The sequence below is a fragment of the Balaenoptera borealis genome (assembly GCF_965194805.1).
Source record: "Balaenoptera borealis genome assembly, chromosome: 3".
Classification (NCBI taxonomy): domain Eukaryota; kingdom Metazoa; phylum Chordata; class Mammalia; order Artiodactyla; family Balaenopteridae; genus Balaenoptera; species Balaenoptera borealis.
Genome location: NC_138866.1, coordinates 160,122,537 through 160,145,240, shown reverse-complemented (window position 1 = coordinate 160,145,240; position 22,704 = coordinate 160,122,537). Strand labels below are relative to the sequence as shown.

At 40.2% G+C, this 22,704-nt stretch overlaps 1 protein-coding gene across 3 annotated transcripts in view; it reads left to right on the top strand.

The window, feature by feature from the left end:
* The window catches only part of PRKCQ (protein kinase C theta), a 153,443-nt gene that overhangs the window by 47,425 nt on the left and 83,314 nt on the right, over positions 1–22,704 (top strand). For 2 of the 3 annotated variants that reach the window (XM_082387147.1, XM_082387148.1), the window contains exons 2-8: positions 10–136; positions 3,441–3,640; positions 7,201–7,261; positions 17,219–17,381; positions 18,835–18,866; positions 18,963–19,048; positions 21,843–21,972. In XM_082387147.1, coding sequence (XP_082243273.1) covers positions 19–136; positions 3,441–3,640; positions 7,201–7,261; positions 17,219–17,381; positions 18,835–18,866; positions 18,963–19,048; positions 21,843–21,972 — 790 coding nt within the window. In that variant the 5' untranslated portion in view covers positions 10–18. Of the gene's footprint in view, positions 1–9; positions 137–3,440; positions 3,641–7,200; positions 7,262–17,218; positions 17,382–18,834; positions 18,867–18,962; positions 19,049–21,842; positions 21,973–22,704 lie in introns of those variants that run through there. The other variant, XM_082387149.1, reaches the window with a different exon arrangement.

Sequence of the window (22,704 nt, the reverse complement as noted above, 5' to 3'; positions counted from 1 at the left end):
GCTTTTCAGGGAGCGACCATGTCACCATTTCTTCGAATTGGTTTGTCCAACTTTGACTGTGGCTCCTGCCAGCCGTGCCAGGGAGAGGTCGTTAACCCTTACTGTGCTGTGCTTGTCAAAGAGTATGTTGAATCAGGTAAGCTTGAGTGGGTGGTGTAGGTGGGGTGGGGGAGGGGGAGGAAGACCCTGCTATGAACTGGGAAGCAAGGTCTTCCGGGATCTTCCAGGTCATCTGGCGCAACCTAATTTTCCAGCTCAGGAAACTGATGCCCAGGGAAGCCAAGTGCTTTCTCAAAGGCATATGGGCTTAGTAACAGCCTCTGAACTAGACCTGGTCTCCTGCCTCATGTTCTACGATATTTCGTGGTCCCATTTTCCACATAAACAAAGGAAAGGAGAAATGAGTTGAGGACATTATGTGAAGAGTTAATGGGGGAAAAAATCTACTTTAATGAGCTGAAGTAGAACATGGTGGTGTTAAGTCTGGTTGTTGTCAGTGATCATAGATAAAGTCTGCATAATCTTAGAATTAACTCCAAAGGTGGTTTACTGCTTCTTGGCCAAGCTCAGATGAATAGTACAAAGAATATACGATTAGTGCTTAGAGTCCAAATTACAGAAAACTTACTTTTGTGTTTACTAAAACCCTGGTTGAGTGAAAGAATAGTCATGTTCTGTCAAATTTAAATATTTATGAGAAGTTCATGGTGAGGGGGAAAGTGTGACAGTCTTCCCGGATTCCTTTGTGGGTTTAAATCATTCCATTAAAATAATCTATTCTGTCTGCAATCTCTCCATGATCACTTCAACTGTTCCCACCCTCCCTGATCCCTGCCTCTGTATTTTAAGATTCTCATGGACTTTTTTTTTTTTTTTAATTTATTTATTTAGGCTGTGTTGGGTCTTCGTTTCTGCACGAGGGCTGTCTCTAGCTGCAGCCAGCGGGGGCCACTCTTCATCACGGTGCGCGGGCCTCTCACTATCACGACCTCTCTTGTTGCGGAGCACAGGCTCCAGACGCGCAGGCTCAGCAGCTGTGGCCCACCGGCCCAGCCGCTCCGCGGCATGTGGGATCCTCCCAGACCAGGGCTCGAACCCGTGTCCCCTGCACCAGCAGGCAGATTCTCAACCACTGCGCCCCCAGGGAAGCCCTCTCATGGACTTTCTTAAAAAAAAAAAAAAGGGCAGGAGGAAGTTTACATCCCATGATTTTTCCAGCTTCACTGCCTTCCTACACACATTCTGGTTTTCACAGAGACTTCGTAGGGAAGTCTGATTGCCACCAATGCAGAGTCCCAGTAACAATAGGAGCCATTATAGTTCATTTACAGGGAAAGTATTTATGGAGCACCTACTATATACTGGCTCAGAATACGTGCCTTTCCTCTAGAGCTTCTTTCCTAGCAGAGGAAGATAGGCAAGAAACAAAAAGATCATGTAGTAAGTCATGTGAAGTGAAGACATTAAAGCAGGGTAGTGGGGAGAGAGAAGGATTGGGGCCGGAGAGACAGATGGAGAGAGACAGAAGTCCTGAAAAAATAGTCCTTTAAGGGGGTGACATTCACAGGTGCAAGAGGAACCTGATTTTGCAGTTGAGAACCTCCAGCTAGATATTTCCAGCTCAGAACCCTGGGGTTCCAAATCCTGGTGTGTTGGCTTTTCTCTCCCTTATAAGACTTCTGCTCTGTGGTTGACTGACTTCAGCCTTCCAGACCCTGCGAGCACATCAAAGCGGGGGAGACTGATGATCTCGATTTCCCTTCTGCCCAGATTTCTCTCCTGTTTAGTTAAAAGTGAGAATGGCACTTGTTCCCAATCTAAAACCTTTCAAAGGTCACCAAAATCTTTGAAGTGTGCAATGTCTGAGTTTTTCAAAGCTGCTTTCGACTTAATGGGTCCCCGGGATCCAGTTCCCTTTACAGCCACAGCTCTCACTGACATTTGCCTCTTGAGAGCCTTTTTAAAATTTTTTCTTCTTTTGGCCTTGCCTTTGAACTTAGTCTAATCAGCCGTGTGGATCCAGAGAACGTGTCGAAAAAGACTTTGTTTTTCCAAAAGGTTAGGCTGTGGAGTTTGGAGGTTTGGGGGTGTCGATTTTGTTTTAGTTTTGTTCTGAAAAGAAATCACTCTGAACATGATCATTCAAATATTACTTCTCTAGAGTTTAAGCACTTGTCAGTCTCGGGGGTGTGAGGCTGCATTTTACGTAAAGCAGTAGGACAGGGACAAACAGGACACAGCGCTGTCCGTCTGGGAGCCTTTGAAAATGGCAAAACCCACTTTAAATAGATAGGATCTTGAGTTCTGGTTCTCTTTTTAAGTGATTGCAAACATTACTGAATGAAGGTGTAAAAAATGCCTTGCCGTGGGAATTTCTGTCCTTTTTCGGGGTGTGGAGAATGGTTATGGTTGGGAGGAATTAAAGGAATTATGAGAGGTGGCGTCAAGCCTGTGGAAGTAAAACGTTACTCTGATCACTAATATTGCCGTTGCTTTTTCTTAAAGTCCGATCCTGAGTTAAACTTCTTTTAAACAAGACATAAAAATCTTCCCCTTCCTATTCCACGCTCAACACTGTTAGAGTTTGTACCTCTCATAGCCAGGTTTACCTAAAATTTGAAGTCTCTGCTTCTTCAAATCCTTGTATGCCTCCCAAAGAATAATTTAGCAAATGCTAAATGCCTGTTCTGCTTTTAGCATCATGTGCTGGAGAGAATCAGGATTCAGAACTGCTTTGTTTCCCTGTTTTAAGTGAATTTTTCCTTTTGCTTTATCAACATCTCTGAATTGCTAAATCTGCCACTTTGTGTGCTTATGATCACAAGAAACAAACACTGAAATACAGCTGCAGTTTTCTGCTCCTGAAATGATTAAAGAACAAATACTATGGAAAATCCAACATGGATGAAAGATATGACAACACTGCCTAATCCCACGAGTAAGCCTAGTCGCCTGGTGGTTCTGGGGAAGTTCCCTTAAACTATATCATCCTGACCTTGGCTCCTGTTGCTAACCATTTCCAGGACCCCCACCTGCCTGCAGGTCTACAGCCGGCTTCACTGGCTCTGGGGATGATGACCACCACCTCTCTGGAATACTTGTTAATTTTTGCTTAGGGTGCATGGTTTATGTAAAATATATCCTCATTTGCAAATTAGGGAAGGAAATAATGGCTCATGATGTTTTAAAGGTTTTGCCTCTTAGTGTATTTATGTCAAATGGAAAAGTTTTAAATATCTTTTTAAAGGAGCACTCATTGTAAGCCTGAAATTATGCCACTGTATCTTTCAGATCAATCTCTAATTCCTTTACGTGTTATTTTTGTTCTCCCAACAGACTGATCTATCCCAGAGAGCAGAGGGAATAGGTGTCACTGTTGAGTTGAATTATTTCCCAGGGCTGGTTAAGGGAGTAATGAGAACATATCTTTCTGTTCCTAGAGAATGGGCAGATGTACATCCAGAAAAAGCCAACCATGTACCCTCCCTGGGACAGCACCTTTGACGCCCATATCAACAAGGGAAGAGTAATGCAGATCATCGTAAAGGGCAAAAATGTGGACCTAATATCCGAAACAACTGTGGAGCTCTACTCCCTGGCCGAGAGATGTAGGAAAAACAATGGGAAGACAGAAATATGGGTAAATAGCCAAGCTGTGAGCTTTATTTTAAGTGTATATTCCATTAAGTGATAAGAACCATAGTAGTTGAAGACTAGTTCAGAATTTCAGAGTCATCCTGAAGGTGTGATACACTGGCCTTAAGTAAACTGACTCCCTACCACTGACTCATTGGTGGCTTGATAATGATGATGATTATTCATTGCAGTCTTAGAATGTACTGGTATACTCAAATCTCTTTGATTCTTATGTAAGGGGAAGAAGGTCTCTTAGGCTATGAAGAACTGTTATTGATTTATTTATAACTGTTAAAGTAAACTTGGAAATATCACAAATCTTCCATAACTTGGGAACCTACCTGTGGCCTATTTATCAAGATATCACGTAGATATCAAGATATCTAGGTACCTATGTGGTATCTTGATAAAATATTTTAGATAAGATGATGGGTGGATAAGTGAGAAGAGAGAGCAAAGATCCATTTAATGTTTGTTATCTCAATCCCTATAATTTTTTTTTTTTTTTAGCCATAATGTGTTCACTTAGCTTACTTTACTCTAAAAAGTACATTATACACAATTCATGTTACCACACCAAGTTTTTGAAAACTTAGATTATAACTATTTTGGTAGCAAATGTTTCGAAAGTTAAAGGAAGAAGTAAAATATGAAAGCATAAAAAATTCTAATGAAAATTTCTGGGGTACAAAAATTGAAGAAAATATACTAGTAAAAACCGCTTTTACATGATCTGAAACCCAGAAAGTGTTTTCACATGTCTGTATCATTTATGCAAAGGAGATTCTTACCTTTCTGCTTTGTACAGATTCTTAAGAACTCCAGCCAAAAGATCTTCAAGTCACAGGTTTCAAAATGGGAATGATACAAGCCTAAAACCTAGATTTTTGTGTCAATTATGTATTTTTGACCTGAAAAAAAGGGTACTTTTTAGGAAAGTACATGTATCTTTGCTTGTATCACTAAAGTAATCTTTAAAGATAAAGATATATCAAGATTTTTTCTTAAAGTTCCCCATGCTTAGATGTGTTTAGATAACTTAGTTCAGTGTATCTGTTGAGCACTTCGCATTCAGCCTGGGGAGAGGATCTCAGAAACAGAATTCCTCTTGGGTAGCTGGTTATACAAGTAGGAAGAGTTTAAATAAGTGGATAATGTCACAAGTATGTGACTTAGTGTCAAAGGTTTATACAAACCCGGTAGGTGAGGGGGTGAGGCTGTAGGTGCAACTGAATCATGGGAGCATTTGGCTAGGCTCAGAGAAAGAAGAGAGAAACCGGAGAAAGTTTTCCTCAGTTTTTTCCCTCATTCCCATTTATGTTCCACTTTCTGCCCCATTTTTTTAAAAAAAGGGAAGAGTCACCAAATCTCTCATTTTTTAAGTAGCAGGCTATTTGATTTCCTTTTCAATTAATGAGAGGATAACTATTTTAAAAATTCTTTTGTTAAGCATCACTGACAAACAAGTTGCTTTTCTATTTGTATCTCTTAAAGTTGCATTTGATTTCTTGCCTCGACTTTCTCTGATTTTATCCTTATCAGACTTTTTACACTTTTTGCCTATTGGGATTTTTGAGACATAAGCCCTTGGATCCTCATTTAACTACTGGCAACCTTCTTACATTTTCCACCTTTGCTGTTTTCAGGGTTATTTGTTAGTTTACTTTTATTTATAATGTTTAAAGGTCAACAGGTTGCTTTGGACTTACAGTTTCCCTTGCTTCTATTGCAATCTGCTTTCTTAAAATTAGCTTCTCTATTTAAAAAAAACAAAAATGATTTTCTCAGAGTTGCCTCTCACTTCCATAAACACCATCCAGTTTCCAAACATTAAGATTTTCCTTCTGCTTTCCCAAGAGTTTCCCTGTTGGTGCGGTTATCTCCTGTTCACTCTCAAAAACATGATGGACTGTGAAATTCTGTGAATGTTGTTCTTCCAGCAGCTAACTGGTTTAATTTCCTCCATCACCACTAATTCCTGAATATCGGTACCGAATATTGGTAATATTGGTTGCAGTCACCTGGTACCAATTTTTCCCACTTCCTTTGGGACTGACCCCCTGTTCCCTTGCTCTTCTAGCTTTATCTTTGCCTCCTTATTTATTATTCCATAAACCAGAAAATAATGGTGTACATACTTGTTGTCAAAAGCACTTCTCTTTTCATTAATCTGTTTAAGCTTGCATGAGAATGTGTAGATAACCAAGCAGTACAAGCTTGTCACATCATAAAATTCTAGTAGTAGTGATGCTGTAACACCGGCATCACTATTATGTCAGTTCTCTGAGATCTTTAAAGGTCTGGTGACAGGCACAAGGTCACCATGACCTTGAATTATTTAGCCACGATTCATACTCAATCCTGAGTTCGACCAGACCCTTCTTACTATTTTTCAGTTACTCTAGTTACCCATGGATGTAATGATCAGCAATGCCCTGCAGTTCACCTTCGTATTCTTTTTAGCATATTTACAGTACAGTGTTACAGTTTAGTATATAATCAGTAGTGGTCAGGTCGTGTCAGATTTGCCATTTTACCATTTATGTCACATCACATGATTTCCTGCATCATCCCTTCTACATAATGATACTTAAATATATATATATGTATATATTTTTTTTAATTTATTTATTTGTTTATATTTTATTTTTGGCTGTGTTGGGTCTTCGTTGCTGTGCGCGGGCTTTCTCTAGTTGCAGTGTGCAGGGGCTACTCTTCGGTGCAGTGGGCAGGCTTCTCATTGCGGTGGCTTCTCTTGTTGTGGAGCACGGGCTCTAGGCACGCGGGCTTCAGTAGTTGCAGCACGCGGGCTCAGTAGTTGTGGGTCACGGGCTACAGAACGCAGGCTCAGTAGTTGTGGCACATCACGGGCTTAGTTGCTCCATGGCATGTGAGATCTTCCCAGACCAGGGATCGAACTCGTGTCTGCTGCATTGGCAGGTGGATTCTTAACCGCAGCGCCACCAGGGAAGTCCTGAAATAACGTTTTTAAAATCCCTTCCTCGACCAATCTAATTAAAATTTCCCTTAGCAGACTATCCAGCACTTTCCAAAGGAAACAGGCTCTCTGTGTGAAAGAAAAAGGCCGCTCCCATTTAATACCAAATTAACCTAGAGGCAAGTGTATTCAGGCATCCTCAAAGCAGGATTCCTCTTTCTTTCCAAAGGGAACCTACTTGTTCTCCAAGTGAGCTAGTCCCCAGCCTCCATGATTCTTTTGTCACCATCAAGATATGAATCTACCCTATTACAACTCTTCAGATAAGCAGTAGCACAGGGCAAGGAATTCAGATAGAATCTGTTTTAGAATTTGGTTTCTTCCTTAAGGAAGTTTTGATCTCCAAGTCAAATTAGGTAGTTGCTGAAGTGTTTTAATAAAAGAAAGCCTATGTTCACGGATGCTGTGCTAGTCTAAAGATAATAGGGGTAAGTTAAGTGAAAGGGAACAGGGGTGGGCCCTCCGCTGGGGATCTCCTGCCATCACCAAACTCGCCAGTTGTGATGTCATTCAACTCAGCACTTGTCTCACATTCTGACCCTTGTTTCTTTCCTTCCTTCCACCAGTTAGAGCTGAAACCTCAAGGCCGAATGCTAATGAACGCAAGATACTTTCTGGAAATGAGTGGCAAGTGGCATTTCTTATTCCTGTTTGGGGTGTGGTGGGCATGTCTCCTCTCCTGCGCAACTTATTTCACTTGGCTTTTCTGAGAGCAAAGAAGATGGAAGCACGAGGAATTTTCTTAAAATTCCCAGTGGTGCTCAAGCATGAGTTGAGTATACACTCTATGGGGCCAGATCCACACAGAAATAGAAAACATTTATAGCATTCGTTTTTAAATGGTATGAATTCGTATGCCCAGTGCTTTTCTAGTCTGTCTGTATTTTCATTTGGGAATTTAATGTAAACACCAAAGACTCTGCTACTGTGTTGCTCTGTGTGTACACACTGTGTATAAATGATGTGATATAACAAGTTGTCACACCATCAGTAGGATACAAAATAAATAAACCGATATTTTCTATAACACTATAGTAGCAAAATCCTAATGCTTAAAGTTAGTCACCTCAAATCCTTATAGGAACAAGGAGGGAAAAAATGCATCACTAAAGAGTTTCACTTCCATCTCACACACAGATGCCGTTCACAGAAGTTACATTTACAGGCAGTGTGCTTGGTGCCTGTGACAGCCCGTCAGTTCTTCCTGTTGCGTTTATATCCTGTTGTCAAAGTGCTGTGTCAATGAATCAAATGCTACTACTCCTAAAATCTTTTTTTATTAAAGTATAGTTGATTTGCGATGTTGTGTTAGTTTCAGGTGTACATTACGGTTATTCAGATATATATATCTATTTTACACACACACACACACACACACACACACATACACACACACACACACACACACACACACACACACGATTGGCCAAAAAGTTCATTTGGGTTTTCCGTAAGATGTTGCAGAAAAACCCAAACGAACTTTTTGGCCAACCCAATATATACTTTCTTTTTCAGATCTTTTTCCCTTATAGGTTATTATAAAATATTGGGTATAGTTCCCTCTGTTATACAGTAGGTCCTTGTGGATTATCTATTTTATATATAATGGTGTGTATATGTTAAGCCCAAATTCCTATTTTTATCCCTCCACCCCCTTCCCCTTTGGTAACCATAAGTTTGTTTTCTATGTCTGTGGGTCTATTTCTGTTTTGTAAATAAGTTCATTTGTGTCTTTCTTTTTCTTTAGATTCCACATATAAGTGATATCATATGATATTTGCCTTTTCTCTGTCTGGCTTCTCTTAATATGATCATCTCTAGGTCTGGCCATGTTGCTGCAAATGGCATGATTTCATTCATATTCCTATTTCTTTGAGTACGTAGGAGGTACTCAATGAATGTTTGTTGAACTGTTCAGTTGGACTCACTCTGAATTTAGAAATTCCTTTTATTTTCTTTTGGTTCCCACACAATGGCTATTCCAAACATGCCCATACTCCTTGGTTGCTGAAGGTGTCTTGATCTTCTCTTACTCTTGGAGGTTGGCTTTACCTCCAGTGTAATTGGGAGAGACTATGTCTTCTGTCCGTCTCTGCACTTTAGGATTCAGCTGCTTCGTCCTGCATCTCTTCCTGCTCTTCTGCCTCGGAGAAAGTCCCTCCCTTTCTTGGTCTCCTGGCTCTCACCCCTAGCAGCTCTGTAATATCAGTCACGCTTCCTCTCTGGCACCTTCAACTTTTCTGTCTTTCTGTGGTTTCTATCTCATTACCAAGACATACATAATTAAGCTATCTTCTCCAACCTGAAAAGAAAAATTTTTTAAACGTTTTAACCTCCATGAGTTTTTCTTTCCTTTCCTTCCCTGACACATTTCTTGAGAAAGCAGTTTAATGTATCAGTCCCTGTTTCTTCACTACTCTGTCAATTCTTAAACCCTAAGAGTCTGGCTTATATTTCAAACAATCTGCTACATGGCTTTCTCCAAGAGAACGAATCCTCAAAACAAATGCATGTGTCTTAACCTTCAATTCCCTTGACATCTCTGTTTCAGTCAATGCTGAGAAACCCATTCTTTCTTGGATTGCTTGATGTAATATTATTCAAGTTTTCCTCTTAATTTTTCAGCTGCCTCTTCATGGCCTCTTTTTTAATTCCTTTTCCTACCTCCTAAAAAATATGGGTGTGTACTTATCTCCAAGTCTATTCTTTGTGTGAGTGCCATGTCTTCCTGACTAGGCTATTAGCCATTCAGAATTAGGGGTGATGTCTCATAGTTCTTTAGAACATTCAGCATAACAATTTGCTCATAGCTGGCCAGGAAATATTTGTGATTTAACTGACTACAAACAAGTGACAGATTAAACTAAATAAATAGATTGGGCACCATTAGTATAAAAAGAAATAACCAAACATGCAAAAAAAAAGTATAAAAGAAATAACCAAACATGCAAAAACCAATGCACTTATTCAAGCCAATAAACAAACAGAAGACCAAATTACTTCAGAAATAAACAGTAAATACAAGGAGAATTTTTAAAATTCTGAGCTTTTATACATTTACTTTCTTGTAGTGATTAAAATGGTCAGAGGATAAAGGAAATCACAGGAAGGAGCAAGGGAATGAATTCCTTTTTAATACTCTCTGGCATTTTTTAAATGTACAGTGTTACATCCTAATACACAGACTATTTTATAAGTATATAGTTATATGTAGTCTGTACTATCATATAATAGTTTATGTATTAGACTATATATAATTTTTACATAATTATATATATATATAATTTTTTACAGTAATACAGATAGGGTTCCCAGAATAATTCACTTCCATCCCTGAATTTAAAAGTAATTTTATGCTTTATTTCATTTCATTTCATCTGGACCAAAATAAAAATGAGTTAAATCTTACTGACAAATGGCCTACTATGCCAGTCCCAAGTTGTAAATTGATCTCTGCACTTAAACCAGAACTTGAAGAAGGCAGTTGCCTTAGTGACCCTAATTTTAATCCCTTATTCACCAAGCCTAGTTTATTTCTGACCCAGTTCCTAATAAAAAGACTTAAATTGCCTAATGAAGTATTAGGCAAAATATTCAGCCTTATCTAAGGAGCTCTTTATTAGGAAGGCTTTTTATCTGGAAGTTTGGAGTTTCCATAAAACAGACCTGTGGAGCCCTGTGGAGAAGACTTTTGTCCTAAAATGAGTCCTGAGACTAGGCTGGATCCTGCGGGAGAGGTCTCCACCTCCATGCCCCACCTTTGTCCACCCAGTGTGTTTCTAGCCTGGCCACTCTAAGGGGTGGGGAAATTAAGGTACTTTGGCAGGAACATTTGCCTCAAGTGTGTTGTCCAGTCTCTGCCATGGCTTAGCCAGGATGGAAATAATTTCGTTTAAATATTGTGAACTCTTTTCATTTGTGAAACATGAGCCGCTTATTCTCGCTAAACCTCCATTTTTTGTATTTGGAAAAAATAAATAGAATAAGTCATCCAACAATCTTCAAGCTACTTAAAATCGTGGTTGTAGGAACTATAATCATTAAATTCATTACCCTTGTTTTAGTGATGATGATTATTTTTGTTATTTCTTTCTTGTGTACCATGTCACACTCTATCACATGCTAGAGTTTCCATCGTGCTGTTAAACCATGACTGCCTTGCTGTTGTGTGTTTTCTTTGGGCCTGGGCTTCAGCCAGGGCTGATAGTCTCACTGGTATTCTCAGAATTCTACCAGCCTTTTGGGAAGATGTTATTTGGGCATTGGACACTGTGGACAGTTACTACCCAAAGTATCTTCACCAATATCCAGAGCCCAGGGCGAACTGAAGAAATGTGAATGTGATGATTTGATGTAGGTGACTAGGTAACATCCAGGATTACATTTTTTTTTTTTAATTGCAGTGATCTGTTCATCTCTGGCCCTTTCCACTTCAACATGTGTAATCTATGGCTGGTGCCTCTGATTACTGTGGGCCTCAGGAACCAGAGCATAAACAACTTCCCAAAGTTCTTTTGTCTTCAGAAGTCTGGCCAGCTCCCTCCTACTTCTTCTTGTCCATAAACAACCAGATATAAAGCATCCTGGGACCTAAAAAAAAGGTCATTTTCAACTTACTGTCAGTAACCACATTATTCTCTAGAATTACAGGCAAAGTATTTGCCGCTTCCTGCCTTTTCTGGCTGAATCATCGTTGACAGTGAATAGGAGAGGCTGCTAAATACTTTGAATGTTCCGACTTTTGGTTTTAAAAATTGAAAGAGGATATAGCTCAGTGTCATGAAAGAGGAGTGAAGGGTCAAGCCAGTAATCCAGCCTCATTGTTTCAATCCTATAACAATACACCCTCTGGTAATCCTGTTATGGAATTAAGGAAAGACACTTCGTATTGTACCAACCTTAAGAAGTACTTAGGAGAGGGCAGACAGCAGAAGCAGGAAGAACTACAATTCTGCAGCCTGTGGAACGGAAACCACATTCACAGAAAGATAGACAAAATGAAAAGACAGAGGACTATGTACCAGATGAAGGAACAAGATAAAACCCCAGAAAAACAACTAAATGAAGTGGAGGTAGCCAACCTTCCAGAAAAGGAATTCAGAATAATGATAGTGAAGATAATCCAGGACCTCAGAAAAAGAATGGAGGCAAAGATCGAGAAGATGCAAGAGATGTTTAACAAAGACCTAGAAGAATTAAGTAACAAACACCTAGAAGAATTAAAGAACAAACAAACAGATGAACAATACAATAACTGAAATGAAAAACTAGGAGGAATCAATAGCAGAATAACTGAGGCATAAGAACAGATAAGTGACCTGGAAGACAGAATGGTAGAATTCACTGCCGTGGAACAGAATAAAGAAAAAATGAAAAGAAATGAAGACAGCCTGAGAGACCTCTGGGACAACATTAAACACAACAGCATTTGCATTATAGGGGTCCCAGACAGAGAAGACAGAAAGGACCTGAGAAAATATTTGAAGAGATTATAGTTGAAAACTTCCCTAACATGGGAAAGAAAATAGCCACCCAAGTGCAGGAAGCACAGAGAGTCCCAGGCTGGATAAACCCAAGGAGAAACACGCCGAGACACATAGTAATCAACTTGACAAAAATTAAAGACAAAAATTATTGAAAGCAACAAGGGAAAAATGACAAATAACATACAAGGGAACTCCCATAAGGTTAACAGCTGATTTCTCAGCAGAAACTCTACAAGCCAGAAGGGGGTGGCACGATATATTTAAAGTGATGAAAGGGAAGAACCTACAACCAAGATTACTCTACCCAGCAAGGATCTCATTCAGATTTGATGGAGAACTCAAAAGCTTTACAGACAAGCAAAAGCTAAGAGAATTCAGTACCACCAAACCAGCTCTACAACAAATGCTAAAGGAACTTCTCTAAGTGGGAAACACAAGAGAAGAAAAGGACCTACAAAAACAAACCCAAAACAATTAAGAAAATGGTCATAGGAACATACATATCAATAATTACCTTAAACGTGAATGGATTAAATGCTCCAACCAAAAGACACAGGCTCACTGAATGGATACAAAAACAAGACCCATATATCTGCTGTCTACAAGAGACCCACTTCAGACCTAGGGACACATACAGACTGAAAGTGAGGGGATGGAAAAAGATATTCCATGCAAATGGAAATCAAAAGAAAGCTGGAGTAGCAATACCCATATCAGATAAAATAGACTTTAAAATAAAGCATGTTACAAGAGACAAGGAAGGACACTACATAATGATCAAGGGATCAATCCAAGAAGAAGATATAACCATTATAAATATATATGCACCCAACATAGGAGCACCTCAATACATAAGGCAACTGCTAACTGCTCTAAAAGAGGAAATCTACAGTAACACAGCAATACTGGGGGACTTTAATACCTCACTTACACCAATGGACAGATCATCCAAACAGAAAGTTAATAATGAAACAGAACTTTAAATGACACAATAGACCAGATAGATTTAATTGATATTTATAGGCCATTCCATCCAAAAGCAGCAGATTACACTTTCTTCTCAAGTGCACACATTCTCCAGGTTAGATCACATCTTGGGTCACAAATCAAGCCTCAGTAAACTTAAGAAAATTGAAGTCATATCAACCATCTTTTCTGACCACAGCACTATGAGATTAGAAATAAATTACAGGGAAAAAAACGTAAAAAACACAAACACTTGGAGGCAAAACAATACGTTACTAAATAACCAAGAGATCACTGAAGAAATCAAAGAGGAAATCAAAAGATACCTAGAGACAAATGACAATGAAAACACGATGATCCAAAACCTATGGGATGCGGCAAAAGCAGTTCTAAGAGGGAAGTTTATAGCTATACAAGCCTACCTCAAGAAACAAGAAAAATCTCAAACAATCTAACCTTACACCTAAAAGAACTAGAGAAAGAAGAACAAAACCCAAAGGTACTAGAAGGAAAGAAATCATAAAGATCAGAGCAGAAATAAATGAAATAGAAACAAAGAAAACAATAGAAAAGATCAATAAAACTGAAAGCTGATTCTCTGAGAAGAGAAACAAAATTGATAAACCTTTAGCCAGACTCATCAAGAAAAAGAGGGAGAGGACTCAAATCAATAAAATTAGAAATGAAAAAGGAGAAGTTACAACAGACACCACAGAAATACAAAGCATCATAAAAGACTACTACAAGCAACTCTATGCCAATAAAATGGACAACCTGGAAGAAATGGACAAATTCTTAGAAAGGTATAACCTTCCAAGACTGAACCAGGAAGAAATAAAAAATACGAACAGACCAATCACAAGTAATGAAATTGAAACTGTTGATTAAAAATTTTCCAACAAACAAAAGTCCAGGACCAGATGGCTTCACAGGTGAATTCTGTCAACCATTTAGAGAAGAGCTAACACCCATCCTTCTCAAACTCTTCCAAAAAATTTCAGAGGAAGGAACACTCCTAAACTCATTCTACAAGGCCACCATCACCCTGATACCAAAACCAGACAGAGATACTACAGAAAAAGAAAATTACAGACCCATATCACTGATGAATATAGATGCAAAAATCCTCAACAAAATACTAGCAGACAGAATCCAGCAACACATTAGAAGGATCATACACCATGATCAAGTGGGATTTATCCCAGGGAGGCAAGGATTCTTCAACATACACAAATTCATCAGTGATACACCATATTAACAAACTGAAGAATAAAAATCATATGATCATCTCAATAGATGCAGAAAAAGCTTTTGACAAAATTCAACACCGATTTATGATAAAAACTCTCCAGAAAGTGGGCATAGAGGGAACCTACCTCAACATAATAAAGGCCGTATATGACAAACCCACAGCCAACATCATTCTTGATGGCGAAGAACTGAAAGTATTTCCTCTAATATCAGGAGCAAGACGAGGATGTCCACTCTCGCCACTGTTATTCAATATATTTTTGGAAGTCCTAGGCACAGCAATCAGAGAAGAAAAAGAAATAAAAGGATTACAAATTGAAGAAAATTTGTAAAGAAAAGAAGAAGTAAAACTGTCACTGTTTGCAGATGACATGATACTATACATAGAGAATGCTAAAGATGCCACCAGAAAACTACTAGAGCTAATCAATGAATTTGGTAAAGTTGCAGGATACAAAATTAATGCACAGAAATCGCTTGCATTCCTATACACTAACAATAAAAGATCAGAAAGAGAAATTAAGGAAACAATCCCATTCACCTTTGCAACAAAAAGAATAAAATAACTAGGAATAAACCTACCTAAGGAGGTAAAAGACCTGTACTCAGAAAAGTATAAGACACTGATGAAAGAAATCAAAGATGACACAGACAGTTGGAGAGATATACCATGTTCTTGGATTGGAAGAATCAATATTGTGAAAATGACTATACTACCCAAAGCAATCTACAGATTCAATGCAATCCCTGTCAAATTACCAGTGGCATTTTTTTACAGAACTAGAAAAAATATCTTAAAATTTGTATGGAGACACAAAAGACCCTGAACAGCCAAAGCAGTCCTGAGGGAAAAAAACGGAGCTGGAGGAATCAGACTCCCTGACTTCAGACTATACTACAAAGCTACAGTAATCAAGATAATATGGTGCTGGCACAAAAACAGAAATAGATCAATGGAACAAGATGGAAAGCCCAGAGATAAACCCACACACCTATGGTCAACTAATCTATGACAAAGGAGGCAAGGATATACAATGGAGAAAAGACAGTCTCCTCAATAAGTGGTGCTGGGAAAACTGGATAGCTACATGTAAATGAAATTAGAACACTCCCTGACACCATACACAAAAATAAACTCAAAATGGATTAAAGACCTAAATGTAAGACCAGACACTATAAAACTGTTAGAGGAAAACATACGAAGAACGCTCTTTTACATAAATCACAGTAAGATCTTTTTTGACCCACCTCCTAGAATAATGGAAATAAAAACAAAAATAAACAAATGGGACCTAATGAAACTTAAAAGCTTTTGCATAGCAAAGGAAACTATAAACAAAACAAAAAGACAACCCTCAGAATGGGAGAAAATATTTGCAAACAAATCAAAGGACACAGGATTAATCTCCAAAATATATAAACTGTTCATGCAGCTCAATATTAAAAAACAAACAACCCAATCCAAAAATGGGCAGAAGACCTAAATAGGCATCTCTCCAAAGAAGACAAACAGATGGCCAAGAGGCACATGAAGAGCTGCTCAACATCACTAATTATTAGGAATGCAAGTCAAAACTATAATGAGGTATCACCTCACACCACTTAGAATGGCCATCATCAGAAAATCTACAAACAACAGTGCTCACTTCAGCAGCACATATACTAAAATTGGAACGATACAGAGAAGATTAGCATGGCCCCTGCGCAAGGATGATGAATAAAGGTGCAGACCTACTAGAGAATGGACTTGAGGACACAGGGAGGGGGAACAGTAAGCTGGGACAAAGTGATAGAGTGGCATGGACATATATACACTACCAAATGTAAAATAGCTAGTGGGAAGCAGCCACATAGCACAGGGAGATCAGCTCGGTGCTTTGTGACTACCTAGAGGGGTGGGATAGGGAGGATGGAGGGAGGGAGACACAAGAGGGAAGAGATATGGGGATATATGTATATGTATAGCTGATTCACGTTGTTATAAAGCAGAAACTAACACCATTGTAAAGCAATTATACTCCAATAAAGATGTTAAAAAAAAAAAAAGAAAACATCAGCAAAAAAATTTTTTTAAAAATCTACAAACAGCAAATGCTGGAGAGGGTGTGGAGAAAAGGGAACCCTCTTGCACTGTGGTGGGAATGTAAATTGATACAGCCACTATGGAGAACAGTATGGAGGTTCCTTAAAAAACTAAAAATAGAATTACCATATGACCCAGCAATCCCACTACTGGGCATATACCCAGAGAAAACCATAATTCAAAAAAACACATGTACCCCAGTGTTCATTGCAGCACTATTTACAATAGCCAGGTCATGGAAACAACCTAAATGCCCATCGACAGACGAATGGATAAAGAAGATGTGGCACATATATACAGTGGAATATTACTCAGCCGTAAAAACGAAATTGGGTCATTTGTAGAGACGTGGATGGACCTAGAGACTGTCATACAGAGTGAAGTAAGTCAGAAAGAGAAAAACAGATATCGTATATTAACGTATACATGTGGAATCTAGAAAAATGGTACAGATGAACCTATCTGCAAAGCTGAAATAGAGACACAGATGAAGAGAACAAACGTATGGACACCAAGTGGGGAAAGTGAGGGGTGGGGTGGGATGAATTGGGAGATTGAGATTGTCATGTATACACTAATACGTATAAAATAGATAACTAATAAGAACGTGCTGTATAAAAAAATAAATAAAATACAGAAATTCAAAAAAAAAAAAAAGTACTTGGGGTTTGCTGGTCTCGATGCTTGTCTCATTCCTCGTCAGTCTCTGTCCCTTCCCCATCTCCCCCACCCCCGCCGCCCCCAGCTCTGACAGCCATGTGGCAGAATGTCACTCTGTCCCCTGTCCTCTTCCTGCAGACACAAAGGACATGAGTGAATTCGAGAACGAAGGCTTCTTTGCTCTGCATCAGCGCCGAGGAGCCATCAAACAGGCCAAAGTCCACCACGTCAAGTGCCATGAGTTCACGGCCACCTTTTTCCCACAACCCACGTTTTGCTCCGTCTGCCACGAGTTTGTCTGGTATGGTAACTCAGCATTTCACTCCCAAGCTTCAGGTTATGCATTCTGTCGCATCTTCTTGATCCACCAGGTCTGGCGTGCCCTACCTTGGGGAAGTGTGCCAGAATAGGTACCACCTGAGAGTTTCCAGTGGCCTCACCTGGATTGAGAAGGCTCAAAGGGTGTGACTCTATAGAACATTTTCATCATATAACTCCTGTAGAGCAAGGAAACCAGCCTCCTTAGGAAAGGTTCCACGGACTTCAGTTTCCAATTAAATGGGAGGCTTATGGGGGTGAGTGGGAAGGGAAAGAAGAAGGAGAGGTCTTTATTGTAAGCACAGTTTTACAGTCAAAACTGCCACCAGCTCAACAGCCCAACTGTGCTGCTACTAATGTCTGCAAAAGGCAACATTTGCCCATTGGAACTAATGGGTTTCAATGTTTACAAGGCTCTTGGGTGTCTTAAGAGCCCTCGAACAGACAGATTGGTAAACACACAGCAAAGGCTATGGTAGAGTGGAGACTTGAAACGACTCCTATCTCTGGCCTCAGCCTCCTCGCCTCTTCTGGGGTGTTCTCTCCTTAACCCCTGCTTAACCAGGGTATCCAGAGGTCAAGTAGACTTTTGGTGGATTTCCATCAACTGTCTTCATCTAATGACTTGAACCTCCTTCCTTTCTAACAGTGAATGTTACTCAGGCGTCGGTCTTAAGCTTGAGAATTCATTAGTTGCAAATATTCTCAGATACTCAGAAAGAGGAAATAAAATGTTATAAAATAAAATGTTGTAAATGTAGATATCTTTGCTTATCTGTACTGAGCTTAGTGAGACATTGAATTTTTAAGCGTAGACGTGGAAATTTGCTACCACGAGCCCATGATCCATTTTTTTAAAATATTTATTTATTTATTAATTTAAAATTTTTTCTTTTTTTGGCTGCATCGGGTCTTAGTTGTGGCACATGGGGTCTTTCGTTGCGGCACACAGGCTTCTCTAGTTGCGGCAGTGTGCGGGCTTCTCTCTAGCTGTGGCATGCAGGTTTTCTCTTCTCTAGTTGTGGCTCGCGGGCTTAGTTGCCCCGCGGCATGTGGGATCTTAGTCTCCCAACCAGGGATCGAACTCGCGTCCCCTGTATGGGAAGGCAGATTCTTTACCACTGGACCACCAAGGAAGTCCCCCCTTTATCCATTTTTGGTCAGGCATTTTTATCTCTACATGTTTGTTTGGAAAATATGCAAATGGGAGGGAAATCAACAACTCCTCATTTATCTAATTTATCAGACTTTTCATAAAGCAGGTTAAAATAAAAGCACATGTTAACACTCTTGGCTAATAATAGAACAGTGCTGCAGATCAGAAAATGCTCTGTGATAGTAGAAAGCTATGAGATCTTGTTCATCTTTTAAATGTTTTTGCTACTACTGTTGACTCAAAGGTCCATATAAATATTCAAACATGTGCTTTATTGCAGGGGTCTGAACAAACAGGGCTACCAGTGTCGACGTAAGTCAGAAGGATTTCTGTTGTACTATCGTCATTCTTTTCATTTAGTTGCCCCTTAACTTCTGAAAATCTCAAGGTGTAGTCATTTCTTTTCAGAATGTAATGCAGCAATTCACAAGAAGTGTATCGATAAAGTTATAGCGAAGTGCACAGGATCAGCTATCAACAGCCGAGAAACCATGGTACGGATCGAGATTCCTCTCTGTCTGAAATACGATGATTTTATCCTGACATCAAATTTTACAGCCCACTAATTCTTGTTCCTAATGCCTGAATTTGAATGCTTAAATTTTTCCTTGCACACCCTAAAACCCTTTCCTCTCCAGTGGTGATGGTTACTGAGATCCAAAACTAGGGGATGAATAAGAGAGCACAAGAAGAATTTTAATGATTCTACCTTTTCCAGAAAAACATCACAGAAAGGTGGCAAGAAAGCACAGTTCTGATCAATTATGTGAGAACGACTCCTGTGGCATCGACAGCTAGAAGTGACAGTTAAAGAGTAGAGGCAATGGTTATAAAATGCAGATGTGAGCATTTACAAGGGAGGGTAACGGATGGGTAATTCTTATATTGAGAGGCAAATATTTCTTTCAGAATGAACTTTGAGATGTGCCATCTGGGGGCAAGTTAGACTTTACTCTGTGGGAGAGGGAGGCAGATGAAGCTGCAGAGAGAGAGGGGCAACCAGAGCAGTCAGTCTTGGCAAGAAGGGAAGAGGTCCAAAGCCACAAGGACATGAAACTCTGACGGACAGGAAAGAGTTGGAGAGATGGTTGTAGATGAAGGTAGGTTTGTAGATTTGGGGAAGGACAGATGACGGAGCTTCCCTTAGATGGCTTAGGTCCTCAATGAAGTCTGAGGACTAGGGGAAGAAAGAAGGCAATAAGTGTCTTTGAGGAGGAAGAAGGGGCTGTAAAATAATTATCTCAGAGGTGGCAAGGCAAGGGGATTCGAGAAAAGCAGCAGGATTGCCAAGCACAGTTGCAAGTCCATTTGAGTTTGAAGGCAGCCATCTCCCGGGTGTGTGATTTTCTCCAGCAAAGGGGCAGGCAAAGAGATAGCAGATCGGTTGGGTTTTTCCAGAGTAGAATTTCTTTTAAAATTTAGAGCCAGAAGGGGATAATCTATTATGAGTGAGTCTGCTAAGCCTCAAAGAGGTTGAAGTAGTTTGTCCAAGGTCAACCATTTCCACCTGGCAGAGCTGGGACTAGAATTCGGGTCTCGGCCTCCCAGACTAAGGCTTTTGTTCGTTGAAATCACAATACCTCTTTTCATCCTGCCCTCCTGCTCCCTTTACCTGATGCCTTCAGCTTTCCTGGAAAAATCACAAATTGTAAGCATGACTGTTAACTTCAATGGCTAACGTCCAGTAGGACTAGAATGAGAGCCACACGTAAAGTTTTAAACTTTCAAGTAGCCACATTAAAGACAGGAAAAAGCAACAGGTGGAATTCATCTTAATGATATTCTTTATGTAACCCAATCTGCTCCAATATTATCATTTCAAGATAGAATCAATATACAAAATTGAGATATTTTACATTGTTTTATTTCATACAAAGTTGTCGTAATCCAGCACGTATTTTACACTTACAGCACATCTTTTCACCACCTTGTAAGTGTTCCCTTGGCCCATGTGGGTGAGTGACTGTCATGTTGGAAAGTACAGATCTGTAGTCTTTCCCAGACACATCTTGAACCATTTGGACTTGGGTTCAGGATTTGAAGTAGAAGTCTCCTAGCCTGGACCTTGACATCACTTGTTCATATTTATGTGGAAAAGTTTCTACGAAATAGGAGTTCTGAAACGCATTTTTTCTTGGTTGAAAATATCTCGAGTAAGTGCTGGGCAGCCTTTAAGCCATTCTAAAGACTAAATGCTGACCAAAAGCCATGAGAACATGTATTCCTTTAACAAATAAGGCCACTTTACTGTACATGTTCTCAAAGAAATTGTTTAATTAAAAACTTCTGTAGAGATTTTAAGTCTCAAGGAAATAAAACTTTTTATACTGCACAAGAATATTGGTATTCTTGCCAGGAATCAAAGTGCCTGATTTTTTGTTGTTGTTAATGTAATAAGTTTGATTAAAGGGGAGAATTTAAACTCTAGAACACTTTAAAAATAAAAATCTTCACTATATCTACTATCGGCGTCCCTCTGTCATCTCCCTTCTCTCCATCCCTTAAACCATCACATTTATTTTGAGAGAGCGAAGAGTAATGGTGAAAGAGGGGATGGGCTCAGATTTGGACTGTCAGGCTCATAGATATCCCAGCTCAGTTGATGGCTGTGTGTCCTAGACAAGTGTCTGGCCCTATCTGTGCTGTATCTCCCCACCTATCAAATCAGGATACTAACAGAGACTGCTTCAAAAGAGGTATTTTGAGGGTTGTATGAGATATCACACATGTAAAAGATAACACATGTGACGTGTCTATCACAGCACCTGGCAGAACTGTTATCTACCTCTTGTCTTTTCAGTTCATGTATAAGAAGTGTGAAAAGGCTTCCCACCTTGGGCTCCCGCACTAATAAACCGATGTCTCTAGAGGAGGCATTATATAACATCTTCCAAAGGTTAAAGCACTAGTGCTAGGCTGAAAGAGAAAAGGAAATATTTATATTAAAATAGGAAGGGAAGTACGTTTACTTAGCTCCCATTTAAATAAATAACATTGGTCTCCTCTTCCTGAAATCTTAGCCCGTCTGTGGGAAGGCCGCAGACTTCAGCCATCTCCAGGTTACTTAATATGTGTATCTTGCCCCCTTGCCCTTGACCTAGGAGAGCTAACGGCTCCTTGTCTTCTTTGGACACGACTATAAGGCTTGACAAGTAAAAATTATGGGTTCTAATAAACATCACTGCAGTGTTTTTATTATTCTGTTCACTGTGCTAAAGTATCTGCTAAGACGTGAAAAGTGGGGAAGCGGGGACACACCGACCATCACGCATTCTTTTTCCCTTTCAGTTCCACAAGGAGAGGTTCAAAATCGACATGCCGCACAGATTTAAGGTCTACAATTACAAGAGCCCCACCTTCTGTGAGCACTGTGGGACCCTGCTCTGGGGCCTGGCAAGGCAAGGCCTCAAGTGCGACGGTGAGTCTGACGAGCGTGGCCCCCCTGGAACCCCCTGTGGCTGGATTTGCAGCTTTGATGGAGAGAATCAGGGAGCGGGGGGGAGGACAGAGGTGACTGCCTTCTCCATCCAGCCCGGAAGAGCCCCGTGATCCTGAATGAGAAGTTCCCCGGTAACAAGCCACTGCTGTTCTTTTCCTTCCACCTGTCCCCACCCCATGCCTTGTTTCCCAGAGAAGTGCCCGGTCATCCAGGTCAAATGTCACAGCCCCTGGCCCGATGCCTTCTGTGGTGCCTGCCTGATTCTCCTCTGACGGGCTCCCTCCCCTGGACCTGCCCCTTCCTGACCTCCGCAGCCCCAGCCCTGCCCCTGCCGCTCTCCTTAGCACCAGCGAGTACGATTCTGTCTGTGGCTCCATCAGGGAGCGAGCCTGGCACGTCTGTTTCGCTGCTGGATAGTCCTGCGCAGAAAACTGCCTGACTTAAGCTGGAGAGCCTGTCCCCAAAGCGTGCTGTGAACTCCACGTGCACAGGAAGAGGCCCAGCTCTGATTCTGATGGCCTCCACCATGGAGGTATTCAGCCAGACCCTGAGAAAAAGCACAAGAGCTTTCTTTCTGTGAAAGTCCAGGCTGCGAAGGCAATAACCTTTAGAAACTGAGATGCTGTTATGCCAGGGTTAGGGGGTAGGGAGGAAAAATTCCAACAAGAACTAACAAAGTACTTCTGCCGTTGGAATGCAGCTGAGGGGAGG